Source organism: Electrophorus electricus, chromosome 13 (genome assembly GCF_013358815.1).
Source record: "Electrophorus electricus isolate fEleEle1 chromosome 13, fEleEle1.pri, whole genome shotgun sequence".
Classification (NCBI taxonomy): Eukaryota; Metazoa; Chordata; class Actinopteri; order Gymnotiformes; family Gymnotidae; genus Electrophorus; species Electrophorus electricus.
Window position 1 is genome coordinate 225,686 of NC_049547.1, and position 20,706 is coordinate 246,391.

At 46.6% G+C, this 20,706-nt stretch overlaps 1 protein-coding gene across 2 annotated transcripts in view; it reads right to left on the reverse strand.

Annotated features, from left to right (window-relative positions):
• Positions 1-809: 809 nt before the first annotated feature.
• Positions 810-20,706, reverse strand: part of ttc27 (tetratricopeptide repeat domain 27) — a 55,655-nt gene continuing 35,758 nt past the window's right edge. For both annotated transcript variants that reach the window (XM_035532763.1, XM_035532764.1), the window contains exons 13-20: positions 19,866-20,093; positions 18,860-18,958; positions 18,139-18,191; positions 17,336-17,501; positions 5,775-5,972; positions 5,104-5,215; positions 3,105-3,205; positions 810-1,686 (exon numbers count right to left, since the gene is read on the reverse strand). In XM_035532763.1, the coding sequence (XP_035388656.1) occupies positions 1,561-1,686; positions 3,105-3,205; positions 5,104-5,215; positions 5,775-5,972; positions 17,336-17,501; positions 18,139-18,191; positions 18,860-18,958; positions 19,866-20,093 (1,083 nt within the window). In that variant the 3' untranslated portion in view covers positions 810-1,560. The remainder of the gene's footprint in view (positions 1,687-3,104; positions 3,206-5,103; positions 5,216-5,774; positions 5,973-17,335; positions 17,502-18,138; positions 18,192-18,859; positions 18,959-19,865; positions 20,094-20,706) is intronic.

The window sequence follows — 20,706 nt, forward strand, 5'->3', positions numbered from 1 at the left end:
CATGTGCATGAACAGGCTACACTCCTGCCTCAGCAGACACATTCCACAGAGCCATGGAGAAGCAGAGGAGCTGCAAGCTCTTCATGAACAAGGGCCAGATTGGACTGATCTGCTCACCTGGGTGTGCGTACGAGGAGGAGGAGGAGTCGGAGTCGGAGTGGTCAAACTGTCCATCAAACGAGGAAAAAAGGCAGAAAGTAAGAGTGCCTACTCTGGTCAGAAAGTGAAAGTGAAAGGTGTGGTGTTTTGATTTAAAGTATTTAGTATTTAGGTGGAGAGGGAAATACAACCACACAAACCAAACAATGTCAAAAATGAAACAAAACATTTTTGAGATTGGGAGCTGGCATACTAAACACTTGTCTAAAAACAAAACCACTGTTGGTGTCATGCATGTTTGATGTTCACCATCACCATGGTTACAGGCGTCTTTTAAGTCTACTGAGAGAAATGGGAGGGGAACACACTCTGGAGTCGCTCATTTGTATACACGGTCGATCCCAAACTCTGCACCTCTGACCTCTGATGTGGTCTAAAGACGCTACAGTAAGAAAACTACAGTTAGACACTTGAAGGCAAGAACAATTACAGACCACCTAGAACATAACCAGATGTGTTCCCCTCTCTTAGAACATAATCAGACGCGTGTTCCCCTCTCTTAGAACATAATCAGACGTCTTCCCCTCTCTTAGAAAATAATCAGACGCCGTGTTCCCCTCTCTTAGAACATAATCAGACGCCGTGTTCCCCTCTCTTAGAAGAGCAAGGCATAGACTCACTTCCAGTGAACAGACCACTACACACAAGAGCACATGTTACAAACTGAAGATGATTTATTATCAGATGGAAAGTCTTACAGTTGTCATGTGTGGAACTCTTGACGTCTGGGTCTTTGGGAGGTTAAGGTCTTCGTCTGGTACAACATGGATTTTGGGTACATAGACTTTTCCTCAGTGCAACTGAGAGTTTACTGACCGCAACACAGCTAATTGGCTAGTGTGACAAAGCAGGAAGTGGGTGGCACTGAGGAGACAGGCATGATGAAGACAGTGTGTACCGGAGATCTGAACCGATGACTGTGTTCACTAACTGATCACAGATCACTATGGCTGTGTCTCTGATCAAATGCTTCCATATGCACAAGTTTATATGATCTCATATGCCTGTGATGTGCTCAGCTGAGACCTCAACCCACACCAACCCTTCAGCGCTTTGTGGACATGACTCTGTGTGTGTGTGTGTGTGTGTGTGTGTGTGTGTGTGTGTGTGTGTGTGTGTGTGTGTGTGTGTGTGTGTGTGTAGCACATTTACTCTGCTACAGGTGAGCCCAGCAACATTATTTAAACTTCTGCACTGACCTCAACACTGTCCATTTGATGTTAAAGATCTCTGTACTTTAGGTGGGTCCCAAACACAGGAAAAGGGTTTGAACTCTGACTCACCCTGACTAGTGTGATTCAGGTTTAATCTGAGTATTTTTAAATCTGGATTAAGTGGAACATATTTAAATGCCAAATCACTGTATAAAACGAGTCAAAGGCAGGAAGAAAAAACACGAGGCTATTCTAATTGGCTGCGCAGCTGAGCACTCAGGTCCTGCAGCTCTGAGATCAACCGCTCCAGTTCGGACACATCATTCTGGAGGCTGTCCTGGAGTTCCCCCGTGGTCACATCCGTGTAGAGTTGCTGAGGAGAGGAGAAGAGCATCACGTACATGCGTGTTGCATTCACACCAGACGTTTAGGAGCAAGGCCCCAAACAAGATCAAATATAATGGTGTTCTGAAAATGGCCCAAAACAAAATTAGTTTAAATGAAGCTTAATGGAGAAGTACAGCAGAACAGATGCAGCTGTTATTTTATTTAAAAGTCTTACGTTTTTACACTTTTGTCAGAACTGAGTTATAGACAGCTGTTTATATTGTGCCAGTCATGATATTTAAAAGAAAAGCATGTCTTTAATAACTATATTTCAATTCTTATTATGACTGAAGTGGTTTATTAATTACATGTAGACACTTTGTTACATTTAATCTCTGAAAAGCAGAGTCGAGGACTGACATTCGTGTAAAGGGTTAAAGAAAATGAAGATGTGAGCACAAGAAAAACCACATCACCTACTCTGCTGTGAAAGGGACAGGACAGGTAAGAGGGTGGAGAGGAAGGTGGAGGAAAAGGGGATGTGAAGGGTGTAGGAGAGAGACTGGGGAGGGTGGAGACATGGGTGGAGGGTGGAGACCGGGGTGATAATAAGATTTTAGCCTTAGGGGATCTCAGCTGCGAAAGAGAACAGAACATAATACAGCTGAATGCACTACAGGGCTCTTAAAAAGTGTGTGTGTGAAAGAGGTGTACTATGCTCTTATTTTGAAAATAATGCAATAGTTTGTATATTAACATTAAACATCAAGGCAAGATTTACTGAAACACAAAACACACAACAACAAGAACTAAACGACTTGTGCATCTGACAGCCAGACAGCGAGACCGAGCACAGCTCACAACACGGCCAGCAGATGTTAAGGCTCTGTTGTGGGTCAGGAGGGGTTTATTGGATTGCTTTTGTGTTGAGTGTAGTGTGTGTGTGGGGGGGTAAGTGTGTGGTAGTGATGAGTATTATTTAATCATATCTGCAGGTGTAGATTTTCTTTCAAAATAAGAGATGCAGAACGCAGTTTCCTGTCAGAAGGGTATTTTAATTATGTGGAGTTCTCTGGCTTGACTAGGATTAAATGCTGCATGCGCGCTGGCCCTGGTGCAGACGTCCCTAACGTCACAGCACTACCAAACATGCTGCAGAAAGTCACAGCTAGTTAGTGTGAAGATGAAACATCTGGGGTTAGAAATGTGACCCTTCAGTCCCCCTTCCGTCGGAAAGCCCTAATCTGCCCTCTCACCTCGTTCCCAATATGACCATGAAAGGTAAAAACACTCGGATGTCCATGGAACAGACGATCCTTCAGGTTATGCTGAAAAACCTTTGGACATGTTGGGTGCGCTAAAAGTCTGTCTCGCACAGTTAGATTATAAAAACAATTCACTGACCTCATCACAAGCACCAGACTTTAAATGTCCACATCACTGGGAGGATGGAGTTGTACTCACTCTGGCTTTGGTGGCCACACTCTTCAGACTGAGCCGTGCAGAAGAGAGCAGCTGTAGTGCCTCCCTGGGGTTACTGCGTTCCCTGCTACAGCTGATAGACACTGTGTGTGTGTGTGTGTGTGTGTGTGTGAGTGTGTGTGCGCGTGTGTGTGCGCGTGCGTGTGTGCGTGTGAGTATGCGCGTGTGTGTGTGTGCGTGTGAGTGTGTGTGTGTGTGTGTGTGCGCGTGTGTGTGTGCGTGCGTGTGAGTGTGAGTGTGAGTGTGCGTGCGTGTGTGAGAGAGAAAGAGAGCGAAGAGCAAAAAGGAGATGATTAAATCACCACAGGGTGTGTGAGAGCATTTGAGTGTGAGTGTGTGTGTGTGCGTGTGAGTGTGTGTGTGTGTATGTGTGTGTGTGTGTGCGTGTGAGTGTGTGTATGTGTGAGAGTGTGTGTGCGTGTGTGTGTGTATGTGTGAGAGTGTGTGTGTGTGCGTGTGAGTGCGTGTGTGTGTATGTGCGTGCCTGTGAGTGTGTGTGAGTGTGTGTGTGCGTGTGTGTGTGTATGTGTGAGAGTGTGTGTGTGTGAGTGTGTGTGTGTGTGTGTGTGTGTGTGTGTGTGTGCACTTTGGGGGAGAGGTTGTGTTTTGAGCCAAAAATCACACGGCTACTGGGCTTAGGGGTCACCAAAGATCACAAACAGTCAGATGCCTTCATATGTTGTGCAAAATGTGTGTGTGTACTTTTCCACATTAGCATCAACCCCCCCCCACCTACACACACACAAACCCCAAAACAACCCCCACACCCTACATGCAACAGTCAGGTGACTTCCTATGTTTTCCACATTAGAATCAAACACCCCACGAACATGCACACACACCCTGTGCACATGCATCGAGTTAACGAGAGACTGGCTGTTAGTAAAGGCTTCATTAAAGTATGACCTCCAGATCCTTCACACTCATGCAGGATATGAATGCCCTGGTGTGTGTGTGTGCGTGTGTGTGTGTGTGTGTGTGTGTGTGTGTGTGTGTGTGTGTGTGTGTGTGTGTGTGTGTGAGAATCCTGGGTGGGTGAACTGCAGTAAATTTCACTCTTTCCTCTGAGTGCACTCCAACCTGCTGTGTGTGCGCATGCATGTGTATGTGTTTATTCTTCCTTTCTCAGTAAACAAAGCCATTTCCCAGCATGCATCTGTCCCTTTTTGACCCACACCTGATCTCATCCTCTTGCACAGAAAGAACAAAAATGACCCCCCCCCCCCCCATTATGTCACAGCAGTAGGAAAGGTGAGAGCCAAGTGATTTATTGGCACACTTCCACATGCAAAACACACACACACACACACACACACACACACACACACACAGAACATCACCGAAGAATTCATAAAGCACATATTAACGTGGGCTACAACCAAATAAACATGAAAATTCAAACAATCACACAGAAGTCTCTCACCTCTCTCTCTCTCACTCACACGACGGAGTAGGGGTTTGTACTGGGGGCTTTAAGGTTCTGCTACATTAACTCAGACAAGCCCCTTTATAAATCATTAAGAGCTACAGCAGAGTGCCCTCTTCTTGAAGGACAAAAGGTGGTGTGTGTGTGTGTGTGTGTGTGTGTGTGTGAGAGGCTTCCTCACATTAATTGGCAGTGATGGAGCAGAAGGTCTGGATGCAGCCACATTGTTATTCAACAGATTTAGACGCAAAAGCCCCTATCCTAGACACTTAGATGTTTAATTCAGCGCACACACACACACACACACACACACACACACACACACACACACACTAGAGGTTAAAGAGGGTAAAAGCTCTGAGTGTTTCATCCATTACTCTCTGGTTCAGCTTGGTCACACACTAAGAGCTCAGGCCATGTCACATTATATAGTGAAGAGGGTATGTGTGTGTGTGTGAATGGAGAGCTTCACAGTTTGTTGAGTTTGGTGAATTCCTGCAGCTCTGACAGACAGTGGGATATATACTGACAAGAAATGTGTGTGTGTCCTCTCACCAGTGCCCATTTCCATGGCTCCTCTCAGCACAGTTCTGAAGGTGTGAGGTTCTTTCTCCCAACCTGCTGTCTGTGTCTCACACCGGTGGGCCTTAGACAGGAACTGCAGCGCCTACAGACACAGGAAGAATACAGAGAGATGAACACACACACACACACACACACACACCCTCATACTCAAACTAAACTACCATGAACCTTACAGAACTTTATAAACCCGAAGCACAACAGGACACATTTCTCATTTCCATTTATGAGAGACTAGGCGAGTGGTGCAGTGAGACAGGTTACCTGGGCTGTCTCACTGCACTGCTGGGGTGGGGGTACACCCAGCAGAGCTGTGAGACAGTCCATGTTATGGGGCCCCGTCCTGCATTAATAACCATAATTAATATTACAACTGCTTTTTCAACCTTATATTTTACAGCAGACCCAGCCAATCCATCACCGAACCTCTGCTATCTATAGTCAACACGCAAGACATCAGTGTAGATGAGAGAGTAAGAAGGCTTCTGATTGGATGTGTGTGCACCAGGACTTTAGGCGCACACATGTGAGAGTATTTGAACAGACATTTAAAAAGATTAAAAAGAGAAAGATCTGACTGGATTAAGTACCGATCACGTCGGTTTAGTGTGAGGGTTCAGACTCAAGGGAAGTTCTAGAATCACCTTTGCATTGTCCTCTTTGTTGTCGCTGTATCCGTTGCCATAGAGACAGGCATACTGCTTCCATATTTTGGCGTCAGTGCTGCATCGGGCGGAGATGTGGCCAAAGAGCTCCTGCAGTTTACCCCTCAGATTAGACGCATGGTTGCCACGGCGATCGGCGAGGTTTTCCACCACTGCCCGTACTAGGATTTCCAGGACCTGTGAGAGATGAGGATGTTGTACACCTGTGCTTCTCTTCAGACATTATGTTAGGGACCAAATTATTCCAGGCAAATGGAAAATAATATAAATAAAATTCTAGACTGAACAGAATCTAAATATAATTTTTAAAAATGTATTCCTTACATATAAAACAACCTGAGTTTTCCATAGAGGTTGATATGGTTTAAATGACTGACTTTCAAGTTGATATTCACTCAATTCTCACAGATATCAGGTCATTCTCAGAGCACACCCAGTCTGGGCACACCCAGTCTAGTCTGGGCACACCTCCCCATGATCTCCCCTTCTCTCTCTCTCTGCCTCTATGCCTGAACATGTCAGACTTGGTGTGTGTGTGTGTGTGTAATTGCGTTGTGTATTGAGAGTGCCATACGTGCCTGTATGAGACTGTGTGTTTTTGTCTATTTGCACGTGTACGTGTGTATGCACCATGTAGTCTGTGAGCTGAACACACACACAGGACAGAGAAATCACCATTCAGATGGACAAACGTGCAGACACACACACAGTCATATATACCCACACGGCACTCAGCACACAACGCAATCATACACAACACACACACACACACACACACACATATACCCACATGGCACTCTCAGCACACAACACAATTACACACAACACACACACGGCACTCTCAGCACACAACGCAATCATACACAACACACACACACACAACGCAATCATACACAACACACACACACACACACACACATATACCCACACACCCACACACATACCCACACACACACACACACACACACATATACCCACACACACACACACACACACACACACACACATATACCCACACGGCACTCAGCACACAACGCAATCATACGCAACACACACACACGGCACTCTCAGCACACAACGCAATCATACCCACACACACACATATACCCACACACACACACATATACCCACACTGCACTCAGCACACAACGCAATCATACGCAACACACACACAGCACTCTCAGCACACAACGCAATCATACACAACACACACACACACACACACACACACACACATATACCCACACGGCACTCTCAGCACACAACGCAATTATACACACACACATACCCACACGGCACTCTCAGCACACAACGCAATTGCACACACACGGCACTCTCAGCACACAACGCAATCACACACACATATACCCACACGGCACTCTCAGCACACAACGCAATTACTTACACACACACACACACACACACACACGGCACTCTCAGCACACAACGCAATCAATCATACACAACACACACACACATACATATACCCACACGGCACTCTCAGCACACAACGCAATCACACACACACACACGGCACTCTCAGCACACAATGCAATCATACACAACACACACACACACACACACACACACACACACACACACATATACCCACACATGCACATGGCACTCTCAGCACACAAAGCAATTACACACACACACGCACGCACAGCACTCTCAATACACAACACAATTATACACACACACACACCCACACACACAGTCATATATACCCACACACGCACGGCACTCTCAGCACACACACACGGTCACACACGCACACACGGTCACACACGGTCACATACGCACACACGGTCACATACACACACACGGTCACATACACACACACAGCCTGACATTCTACAGATCTTGTCCTTGTGCCACAGCTGAATCAGGAAGTGCCACAGAGTTCAGACCTGTCTGTCTAGCAGATCAGTACAGAGGAAAACCACTTCAGAATATATCATCTTAAAATAACACACATACACACACACATACCACTATACGCACAGCCATCTGGTTTTCCACATTACAGGGAAACGGTTTTAAATTAGCTCATCAAAGAGCACTTAGTCTCAGACGCAAGGTTAAACGAAGCCGGCAAAAATATTTACATGTGATAAAAAAAAAAAAAAATTGCAATAAAGTGTGTGTGCAGAAAACTATACAGCGTGGAGAACACAAACGCATCTGGAAAACGCAGAGGACTCGGACATGTGATTAGTCATCAAAAACTCTTTTCCCTAAGGGAAACGCTGGTGCTTGCGTGCGTGTGTGTGCATGTGTGCATTGTATTGGGGGTTTCTACTTGGCTGCTGGCGCAGGTCTCTCCGTACTACTTACGCGCCAGGTTTAGTCACCACAGAAACGCAGACCTCCTCCGTTGCCCCGAACCGTGCATGAGCCTCTATGCTCGTGTTAGTGAGCGAGTGTGATGTGTGGGTGTGGTGTCAAGCCCTTGGGGTGGACCACTTTAGGGCACAGCCCACCCTGTTCACTCAGAGCTAACCCAAACCTGTTGCCATCTGTGTGCGTGCTAAGGCGGAGTCTCCGGCTGTGCTGGGTTCAGACGGCCCGTGAGCACAGAACATTTTCCACATACCAAACCACGTCTGTGTGTTACCATCCGGACTCTCTCTGCTGCCGCCTCACAGCTGATTCTCGCATGTTCTCTACATGCTTTCACCTACTCGTGTGTGTGTGTGTGTGCGTGCCTCTAATAGCCAAGCAGAGAGTAATTGGGCAAAGCAGCTTGATTGCTGTGGGGTGTGTGCACCCGTGTGTGTGCCTACATTCCAGCATGTGTGCTGAAACATAGACAAGGGCCCTCAATAAACCTCTCACCATTCTCCAGGTGAGAGAGGTACACACACACACACACACACACAAAAGCAGACTGTGTGTGTGTTTGTTTCTGGATACAAGCCAGACGCTTGCAGGTCTACCAGTCACCTATACATTCTGTACAGGAGAATAAACATTTAAACCCTGCTCTGAAATGCATACTCACTCTCCCTCTCTCTCTCACACACACACAGTCTCCACCCTGCAACAGCAAAGTAAAATAAAAAGACCACATGATAACCATGAGTCTAGGAGAGTGTGAATGCGATGTGTGTGTGTGTTTTAAGAGACATGTTGAGACCAGCTGAGGCTACATGGTGTATTATTGTCAGAACTGAAAACTATACAAATTAATCCATGACCATTAACACATGAAGTTCTACAATCTCATGACCACACCTCCCTCCTGCTGACCACACCTCCCCTCCTCTTTACATTTTGACCAGTTATCAGCTACCATGGTCCAGAGTGACTTATGGAAGAGCATTGTAGTCTCTACCAAATACACCCCCTTATGTGAGCTTAGATATGTCAGTGTCAGTAATGCCATCACGCTAAAGCCCAGCTAGAATGGAAGAAAGACTATAAACAAAGAGGTTTTTTAAAGTGTTGAGTGACTCAGTGAAGAGGTGAGTCTTCACTCTTTGAAGACAGAAACTCAGCTAGACAAGCAGCCAGAGGAAGTTCAGTCCACTACGTTGGTACAGGACAGAGAAGAGTCTCCATGTCTCTGTATGTTGAGGGACAGAACAGGCTCTGATTGGTGCTTTTAGGGACGTGGGAGCTGTTTGTGTTATACACATATCTATCACGCATGTTTACATGCACACCATCAGACGTTACCAGACGTAGACCAGAACGAGTTACACCATCAGACACTGGCCATGTTTTATGTTACACTGGATATAAGAATACCATTAACCCTGAACCCTGTCACACAGGTATTAACATTTCGCTGATGCTTTTATCCAAAGCAACTTACAACTATGACTGAGTACAACTTGAGTAATTGAGGGTTATGGGTCTTGTTGAGGGGCCCACCAGTGGCAACTTGGCAGTGGTGGGACTTGAACCAGCAACCTTCTGATTACTAGGCCAGTACCTTCACCACTGAGCTCCCGCTGCTCATGAGAAGGTAACATGAGACACGCTCTCACTAGACACCGTAGCAGGAAGATCTTGCTAGTACTGGGTTGACCCCCCCTTTAGCCTTCAGAACTGTTGTAATTCTTTGTGACAGATTCAAAAAGGTGCTGGAAACGGTTTTGGTCCATATTGACGTGATGATCTCACACAGGTGCTGTAGATGTGTCAGCTGGACCTCCATGACGTGAACCTCCTTTTCCACCACATCCCAAAAGGGCTCTACGGGATTGAGATCTGGTGTGTGTGGAGGCCATTTGAGTTCAGTGAACTCACGGTCATGTTCAAGAAACCAGAGATGATTTGAGCTTTGTGACATTGTGCAATATTCTGCTAGAAGTAGCCATCAGACGATGGGGACACTGTGGACATGGTCAGCAATAACACTCAGAGAGGCTGTGGTGTTATATTACCACATGTTCATGATTTTTGTGTCACATTCTGACCATCCAAATGTTACACCAGAAATCCGAGACTCATCAGACCAGGCGATGTTTTTCCAAACTTTTTCTGACCAGTTTTTTTGAGCCTGTGTGATTTCTAGCCACAGTTGCCTGCTCGTGGTTGACAGGAGTGTCACTGGCAGGGTCTTCAAGGTGCGCCGAGATGTTATTCTGTACACCTCAGCTGTAACAGATATTTGAATTACTGTTGTCCATCTATCAGCATGAACCAGTCTGCTCATTCTCCTCTGACATCAACAAGGCATTTTCACCCAGAGAACTGCTGCTCACTAGATAGTTTGTTTTTTAGACAATTGTAAAACTTGGTTAAGACATGGTTGTCAGGAAAAATCCCAGCAGTTCCTGAAATGCTCAGCCCCGCCTGTCTATCACCCACAACCAGGCCACGTTCAGGGTCTCGTAAATCACCTTTCTTCTCGAGTCTGATGCTCAGTTTGAACTTCAGCAGGTCATCTTGACCATGTCTACATGACTAAATGCATTGAGTTGCTGCCACGTGATTGGCCGATTAGATATTTGCATTAACGAGCAGTTGAACAGGTACACAATAAAGCAGCTGGTGAAGGTGCAGGATTACTGATTAATCAGGCACCTCTGGGGTGACTAAACATACTTCATGTGCAGGAACATGAGCTGCATGGACAGTCAGGGGAGACTGCAGCACCTGAGCATTGTAGAGTCCTGAGGTACATCCCCATGTGTCTTAAGGGCCACTGGTTCAAGAGGAGATTACAGGAGTTATGAAGGCTGAGACCAGTGTTTTCTGCTAGCAGGTCTAATCTAGTCAGGGTTTTAAATCTGATGCAGGCGACTATGGGAAGCCATTGAAGGAAACGCATATGAATATGTGTATGAATATTCAGCTTCAGCCTGGTGGCAGGTGCAGGGGGTCTGCTAGGAGCTGTAGAAGCCCAGTCTGGACATCACGGGGGATTGGCCAAGCAGCCGAGTGGCTGCCCTCAAAAGAAACCGTCAAATCCTCCTAATGTTGAGCAACGTTTTTCAAGAATGAGAGCCTTTATGGATGAAGAAAGAGAAACAAAAACAGTTGTGTGTGTCAGTACGAATTCTTTGGCTACAACAGACATCTGGGACAACGTTGATACCTTCTGTTTGTTTAGGGATATGACCAACTGGGGTGGAGAACAGTTTATGAACTTCTGTAACAATAAGAGCTCCTCAACGCGCTGAACGTGACAGTACACACGACACATCACTTGCTGAATACTGACTTTTCCCGAGCAAACCCAACAAAAGTTTGGCTGGGGGGTTTTGTGTTTAATCCTCTAGCACCTGCGAGAACACTCTGGGTACCGAGGCCTTCACAACATCATCATCCATGCTCCAGGCTACAAAACAGATGAACATATCTCTTGGGTTTTCCGGCTTAGCTTACGCTGCAACAGAAGTAACCACAAATAACAGAACGACAGCTGCTCATTCACAACCATGTCCAGGTTTCTTCCATTTTTGTGGGGTAAATTCAGATTTTGAAGTTTCAAAGTAGATGATCAGATCAGTACAGGCAGGGGTTCCATTTTGCTGGGATTCAATTTTAGGTGATGGACAGCCATCCATGATGATGGACTAGGCATTGCGAGTCGAGATATGAATGTCTGAGGGAAGGAAGGAGAGAAGTAGTTGTGTCATCAGCGTAGGAGATGCCTTGAGAAGAGATTACCACTCCTGGAGAACAAGAACGAGATCAGAGAGAAAAGACATCCTCGCACAGATCCTTGTGGATTGGGATCAAAGTTTGAACGATCTGGTAACATGAACGAGGTAATGATGAGGGCAGTTTCTGGAGTGTGCGCTGGTATGAAGACAAATGGCTGTGTGTCCTGGAATCCATTCTAGGTGAGACAGAGGGACAATGTACTATAAACTACAGGAAAATAAGAAAGATACGGTTGGTTGTTGCTGAAGTTGAAAAGGGTCAGAAGTGGGTTTTGCCCAGATGAGTGTAACCATGGAGAGATAACTGTACATGACAACATTTTCAAGCCATTTAAGATGGTCGTAATAAGAGCCTGGAGAACTGTGGAACGGAGAATAGTGCTAAGCTGCTCAGGGGGAGGGATCTGGGGGGGGGGGGGGGAATGCACACGTTTCTAGTGCCTCATCGTATAAAGTGAAGTTTGACAAGAGGCCACAGAATGAGCCCGACTGTCTCTACATTCTCTCAACTGCTCAGAGTTTCTCTGCAGTTGCTATATGCAGCTCAGACAGTCAGAGAATTATGGGCAGGGGTCAAGACCTAAAGGAGATCAGGAAAAGACGATTCATTAAAGAGAAGAGAGAGAAGGGGGCTAGAAAGGACTCAGATGTGGCATTTAGGGCTGTGGAAGCCAGAGGCAAAGCAGAGATAGGGTGGACGTTGAAATGAGACGGGTGGAGTTCTGTGGAGAGGAGAGGAGACCTGGGAAGGAGTCGTGGAGAGTGTTGCGACAGGCATGGAAAATACTGGTATAGACTTGGTCCAGTTTTATGAGTCAGATAAGAGTTTCAAGTTTGGTTTATTTGTCACATACATAGTCATACACAGTATTACTCGCAGTGAAATGGTTTGAGAGTGCTCTGTCCAAACTGAGGAGAAAAAACAGGGGTGTATAGGGAAATATATATCTATATATATACAAAATATATTAACAATGTATGTACAATATATGTATATGTTTATATACACAATGTACAATGTATATATGGATATGTATATGTATGTACACAATGTACAGTTCCATCTTACAATTGAATATTTACAGTTACATGATGGTGGTGGTCCCCACAGTTTATGTTTCCCTGATTCAGGGCCCGAATGGCCTGTGGGAAGAAGCTCCTCTTCAGTCTCTCTATCTTGGTCTTCAGGGAGGGAAAGCGCTTTTCTGACCTCAACAGAGAGAAGAGTCTATTGTTGGGATGGGTGGGGTCCTTCACAATCCTCCTGGCCTTGGTCTGGCACCGCTTGTAGTAGATGGTCTGCAGGTCTGTGTGAGTGATGCGCTCTGCTGAACGCACTACCCTTTGGAGTGCTTGTCTGTCCTGCTTGGTGCTATTCCCAAACCAGACTGTGAGGTTCCCCGTGAGGATGCTCTCGATAGTGCAGGTGTAGAAGTTCCGCAGTACCTTGGAGGGCAGTCTGAAGTCTCTTAGGCGTCTGAGGTGGTAAAGACGCTGACGAGCCTTCTTTGCCAGGGAGTTGGTGTGGCGGGACCAGGACAGGTCCTGCGAGATGTGAACACCAAGGTACTTGAAATGAACTACTCTCTCCACCGTGGTTCCACTGATCCTCACAGGTTGGTAGTGCTGTTCCTGCTTCTTGCTGCAATCCACCATCAGCTCCTTTGTCTTGCTGACGTTTAGGAGGAGATTATTTTCCTGGCACCAGTTTTCCAGGTGTTTAATCTCCTCCAGGTAGGCCCTCTCATCGTTGTCCGAGATCAGACCCACGACAACGGTGTCGTCAGCAAACTTGACAATGACGCTGGAGCTGGAAGTGGCTGTGCAGTCGTAGGTGTACAGTGAGTAGAGCAGGGGGCTTAGGACACAACCCTGAGGAGCTCCAGTGCTGAGGGTGAGGGTGGATGAGACACAGTTGCCCACCCGTACTGATTGTGGTCTGTCTGTTAGGAAGTTGAAGATCCAGTCACACAGGGATGTATGCAGTCCTAGATCCCCCAACTTAGTAGTGAGTAGGGAGGGGATGATAGTGTTAAATGCTGAACTGTAGTCGACAAATAGCATTTTAACATAATTTCCCCTCCCTTTGTCCAGGTGGGTCAGTGTAGTGTGGAGCAGATGTGCAATTGCATCATCAGTGGAGCGGTTGTGGCGGTATGCAAACTGCAGTGGGTCCATGGAGGCTGGCGGTGAAGATGTGATGAAGTCTCTGGCTAGCTTTTCAAAGCACTTCACGACTGATCTGAGGGCAACAGGGCGGTAGTCGTTGAGGCCGGAGGGTCGAGGTGATGGAAGATCAGGTCCAATGATGACGACAGATGAAGTACGAGGACTCCAACTTGTCTTAAGAGAGAACGGTGCTAGTGTGAGTGAGAGGAGAAACACCACAAGAAAGGATCTTCAAGTCAAGTTCTTCAGTGAAGGTTACAAGATGACCAGTGGGGTGAGAGAAGACGATCATGTGATGTTTATTGTGGAAGAATAAAGCAACAGCGTGAAACTCACTGATGAAACACTGAGCCCAGCGCTGTCTGTGGACAGGAACACACAGCACAGGCAGAAGGCAGAGCAGCTGTTAGTGTAAGTATTAGAAAGTGAAGTCTGTACAAGAGGCGAAACCTCAACCAAGAGGAGGGCGTGGTGGAGGGTAGAGGGGTATGTGTGTGCGCAGAGGCAGGTTAGGGAAGTTAGTGAAATCTCATCCAGGCCTCATTCAGTGTGACAGCTGGAGATGGGGATAAAGGACTCATCTTCATACATAGACCCTCCTCTATTCACTCGCTTGGTGAGAGAGAGAGAGAGAGAGAGAGAGAGAGCACGACACACACACACACACACACACCCAGGAGAAACTCAGACGAGTTTCAACATGTCTGCTGTTCCACACAGCAGTGCAGCAGGACACAAACCAGGAATGTGTGGGTCCAGGGAAGAAATACTCCCAGACGCACAGGTGGGGAAAGTACTTGTGTGGGTGATGGTTAATGGGCAGTGGTGTGTCAGGGGTGAAGGTACTGGACTAGTAATCAGAAGGTTGCCAGTTCAAGTCCCACCACTGCCAGGTTTCCACTGTTGGGCCCCTGAGCAAGACCCTTAACTCTCAATTACTCAAGTTGCGTTCAGTCAGACTTGTAAGTCGCTTTGGATAAAAGTGTCAGATAAATGCTGTAATGGAAGAGGCCTTCCAGATAGCTGAAGCCCTGGTTACCGTGGGTCACTCAACTCTGACTTTTCTGACCTCTGCAATTCTATACGCCTGCCCCTACGCCTCTAGTTTTAAATAGAAAATAAAGATGCAGAATTCTGAAGAGAAGAGCAGGTCTCCTCCAGCACCAGAATGAACCAGGAAATGGTTTGTCCTGGTGCTTTATGTTAACAGTTTGCTATGCTAAGCTAGTCTTTAAAGGTCAGCACAAGGGCAGGTATGTGTTACTTTTATGTCGTGAGTGTTGTATATTGGTGCTGTGGTGCTCGAGGACTCTCTCCCTCTTCATGGGCTTCTGTCTGCACTATTCAGTTTTACTACTGCAATATCATTTGTACATAAGAGTAAACACTCAGTCCCTGAGGTCACGGTCCTTGACATTGAACATACAGGCGCACATGCTTGTTTATCTGTATGTATATATTGAGGTTAAAAGGTTACATACACCTCTGCTCAAGACATTTAAATGACATTTTTCAAACTCCACACATTTCATGTTTTCATACATTTCCTGTGTCAAGTCATGTACTCCATTTCCATAAAACAAAGAGTCTTCTGTTTTATTTATCAAATCAGATTTTAAATGGGTCAAAGGTTTTTATAACCTTAGACGTTGGTGAGGCAGACCGTTTTTTGTTCATTAGTCTGGATAGAACCGGAGGAACTGGTGTTTTGTGGACCACCCTGCTTAAACATGCTTTTTCAGTTCAGTACACGCCTTCTATGGGACTCAGGTCTAGGCTTAGTAATGGCCACTCCAAGAGTTTCACGTCGTCACAACTTTGGCAGAAGGTTCCGGATCACTGTCCTGAGCTCTGCCCAAATTTAGACATCCTGGCTGATGTGGAGCCTCGAGCACATCTACACAATCCTCATTCTACCATGGATGCTGATCCAACAGTTAATGTGCACCAGTCACTGTTCCAACCATGAAGATCCCTCAACCATGATCACACCTGGGGTGGTGGTCTCTGGATTAAAAGTGGTAGTGTTTGGATTAAAAATCTTGTCCACTTTTCCTCCACACATAGTGATGACAGTTAGTGCCTCATCAGACAGGATAACACACTTCCAGAAGTGGAGGCCTTCATCCTGGTGACCACCTGCAAACTTCAGCCTGGTTCCAGCCCAGGTTGAGACTGGACCAAAATTCATCCAACCCGGAGGTTAATTTGTGCTCCTTTGTGAACTGGGACGTGTCTGTGTGCTCCCCAGAGTTTTATATTTGCATACAATTGTTTGTACTAATGTTGATGGTACAGTTGTTTCAAAAATGCTTCAAAGCAGGAACCCTAAACCCTGACCCTAACATTAACCCTAACCTGACCTTAACCTAACTGGTAGAGTACAGGTGTTGATAAAGCTGATTACTGGTAGAGTGGGAGTAGGTGTCGATATATCTGATGACTGCTACTTTAATGGTACAATGACAAGCTCAATCTAGTCAGTTTTGATGTAGCTGAGAGCAGCCCAGTCTAGGTTTGGGAGACACAGGCTGGCGGGCGTGTCGGCAGCTGTGTGACGCGTGTCGGCGGCTGTGTGAAGGTGTATGACGCGTGTTGGCAAACGTGCGATGCGTGTTGGCGGGCATGTGACGCATTGGCAGGCATTGATGTTCAAGTTCAAGTTTGGTTTATTCGTCACATACATAGTCATACACAGTATAACGTGCAGTGAAATGGTGGGCATGTGACGTGTGTTGGCAGGCAGGCGTGTGAGGGTGATGTCACGCAAGCCTCATTTATTAACTCGGCAGTGGGCAAGGTGTCACGTCACACACCTTTCAGCCATCCACGCCATTCACTACTAATGACACACATGCAGTTTGCCTTCTAAACCCACGTACACACACAAAATTTGACATAGATGGCATCTTTTGCTCTCACACACACACACACACACACACACACACACACACACACACACCTACCTTACCCTATAAACACACTTGGACATGAGATTGTTCATGTTCCCCTTTGCACTATATACTGACCCTGTCAATACTGAATTTAACACATCACTATTCAAAACAGACGTGAGTCACATTTACATGTCAAATATTTTAGAGTGATATTTGTGAGTGAGTGCAAGTGTGTGTACATGTATGTGAGTGTGGGTGTGTCTGAGTGCATGTGTGTGAGTGTGAGTGAGTATGTGAATGTGCATATGTGAGCGAGTGTGATAATGTGTGCGCGTGCAGTGGTCCTGACCTCCACATCCTGGTACTTGTCTTTCAGGTCCAGCAGGCGGTGGTAGGCTCGGATGGCCTCGGCAAACTCGCCCACATCGACACACACGGCAATGAAGTTTTCCCAGATCTGCCAGCGTTCGTAGTTGCACTTGAGTGCCTCCTGCAGGGTGTGGAAGGCTTTCTCCCTGTGGGTGACATGCAGCACAGGGTCAGATGAAGGAGCAGAGTGGAGGAGCTCTGGGTGGAGGAGCCCCAAACGTGTGGGTGAGGTACAGAGATGAAGAGGAACTGCGTTTGGTCTCCAATGCCCACACAAGCGTCACTTCACCAGGCTCACACACACACACACACACACACACACACACACACACACACACACACACACACACAGCGACTTTGTTCTGAGCTTTGTTCGACTGACTGAGCAGCAGTAACCAGGTTTTAATAGAAGATTCCCAAGTCTCATCTTAGGGATGAGTGCACAGGGCTGATTGGCTGAGGGACCTGGGAGAGAGAGATTTCCCACAAGTACTCGGCATGTCGCCGCTCCACCAGGGTGTTCGGAAGACCCTGCCTGCTCAGTAAAGTACTCAGAGGTGAGAGGCGGTCTCGTCGCCGTTTACCTAGCGTACACATCAATGGGGCTCAGTCAAACAGAGACCAGAGATGCAGCTTTACAATTACACCTGCCCAGAGGTCAGGACACAGCAAGCCTGAGATGACAAGCCACGGAGGATCATCAGATAAACACCTGCGTGTGTGTGCGTGCTGAAATGTTGTAATGTGTTTTCTGAGGAGTGAAACGTGTCCACTTTGACTTACTTCTTCCTGAGTTTGATGTAGGCTGTGGACAGGTTGTTCCAGGCCTCAGAGTTCTGAAAGAAAAAAGAACAACTTGTGTAAAGCAAAATCTCCTTACCAATACATTTCTCAATGGTTTTAGTTTCCTTTTTTTTGTTCGCAAATATTCACCCCATGAATGGATCAGTAGTCAGAGGGCAGAGCATGCTACAAACAACCCACCAGACCAGGAGAAAGGTCCAGAAAGGTCCAGGAAGGATGTATGGATGGCACCAGCCAGGGGTCAACCTCTCCACACCCCTCCTGCTTCCCCCAAAAAAGATTTTCCAATGTACATGCCCTCTGAGGTTTTGGTTTATGGGTATTCAACAGTTGTTCATTTTTGGGGTTTTTTCTAAAAAGCTGCTATTTTTAATGCATGAAAGGTTCTAATGTAATTCACTTAATGAATCTTCTAATTGTTATTACAGGTGGGCAGAGGCCTGTGTCCTCCTGGACTAACAGGAGAATTAGAGTGAAGAAGGAAAGAAGTGGAGGAATGAGACATAAAACAGTATAAAAGTATGAATATTAAAACACATTAATTCACTCTGTATACCATTGTCAGGTAACAAACAGGGACCATGTGACCAGCAGGGGTGTGGTGGTCACATGACCCCTCACTGCCAGAGTGGACTGCTGACAGAACACAACAAAATTAATGTTTTCAAATGACGGCGTGCTAGTCGCTCATGTGACTCACGTCTGGTTCCAGCCCCACACACCTCTGGAAGGATTTAGCTGCTCCATCGTAATTCTCCAACGCAAAATACGCACAACCTAGAGAGAACCACACCCCCAACTAGAGAGAGAGAGAGAGAGAGATGAATACACAACTTGGGTGAAGAAAACCAAATGTTACCATGACATTGTGGACTGAAAAGGGCAGCTGGTGTTAATAAAACTGACAAAGATGTGTGACGATGTTTTCTTATTTTCATTTGAGAGTGACAAAGCAAACAAGAGGGACTCTCTCCAGGAAATTGAGCAGGAAGCTCTGGGACTCGCGCGCCACCATCACTGGGACTCGCGCGCCACCATCACTGGGACTCGCGCGCCACTGTCTCCATCTCTCCTTTACGATCTCTCCCTCCTTCACTTCCATCTCATCGTCATTCACTCATCTCACTTCCTAAGCTCACTTTTATCTCGTACTGTGCGTGTGTGAGAGTATACATACGTGTGTGTATATATGTGCGTGTGTATATATGTGCGTGTGTGTGCGTTTGTATATGTGTGTGTGCGTATATGCGCGTGTGTGTGTGTGTGGGTCACCATGGTCTCAGTCTCACGCTACATTATAGTTCAATCCGGAGGAAAGAAAAACAAAAGGAAATGACTCACTCCTCTGCCAACCCAGAACACTCCCTCGCTCGCTCCCTCCCTCCACTACTCCGCCTGTCCCTTCTTTCTAACTGTTATCCTCCTCTCTTAAGCCATCTGCTGTGCACAGGGTCAGCTGCTTTGGTCTGATTCTGTATTTCAGGAGTGAGGAGCTCTGTATCACTGTTGTGGTTTAGGGTGCGTGTGTCTGTGTGTGTGTTTGTGCACACATGTGTGAGTGTGTGTTTATGCGTGTCTGCATGTGTCACGCTTGTGAAAGCACATGTTTGTATATATCCATCAACAAGTTTATGTTTAGGTGGGTGGATATGAGCTCATAAAAATATCCCCATCCGTGTGTGTGTGCGCATGCGCGTGAGACAGACCTGCATGGCGTTGATGCGTAATGAGCGCTCAAAACACTCCACACACTGCTGGAAGTCTTTGTTGCGGAGGTGGTGCAAGGCGCGGGAGCGCTGGGCGCGGGCACTGCGCTGTCCAGACAGCTCCCAGGCCTGGTCGTAGTACTGAGGGTCCTTCACTACATCTCCCAGCAGGCAGTAGAGGGACGGAGTCGCCTTCTTCTCCAGCTCACGTCTCAGGATCTCCTCTGCCTAAAAGGTATGGAGGGAAAAAAAGGGGGGGGGGGGGGTAGAGAGAGAGAGAGAGAGAGAGAGAGAGAAAAAAAAGCATTGAAATAACATATAGCCGTGGGTTACCATCATAGTGAAGTTGTTAAGCAGGCTGACACCTCCACTGAGATTCAAACCCGTTCAGGTTCTGCCACACACTCACTCCCTTGGCTGTGTGTTCCAGCATCAGTAAGCACGAGGCTCAGCTTCCCTCACACTAAACCCAGTGGTGTCAGACGTGACCCAAGCTTAGACGTGATCATCTCCCTGCTTAGCTGTGCTGACCCTTCAGCAAAGATCTTTAATTAAGTCACTCACATTTGGTACTCCACTAGTAATCAGAAAGTTGCCAGTTCAAGTCCACCACTGCCAGGTTTCCCCTGAACAAGACCCTTAACCCTCAATTACTCAAGTTGTACTCTTACATAACTGTAAGTCGCTTTGGATAAAAGAGTCAGCTAAACGCCGTAAATGTATGTAGCATGTTACAGGGTGTGCGTTGTATGTAGCCCTGTAACACTGTGTTGTATGTAGCATGTTACAGGGTGTGTATTGTATGTAGCGTGTTAATGTGGTACAGTGTCTGATGTAGCGC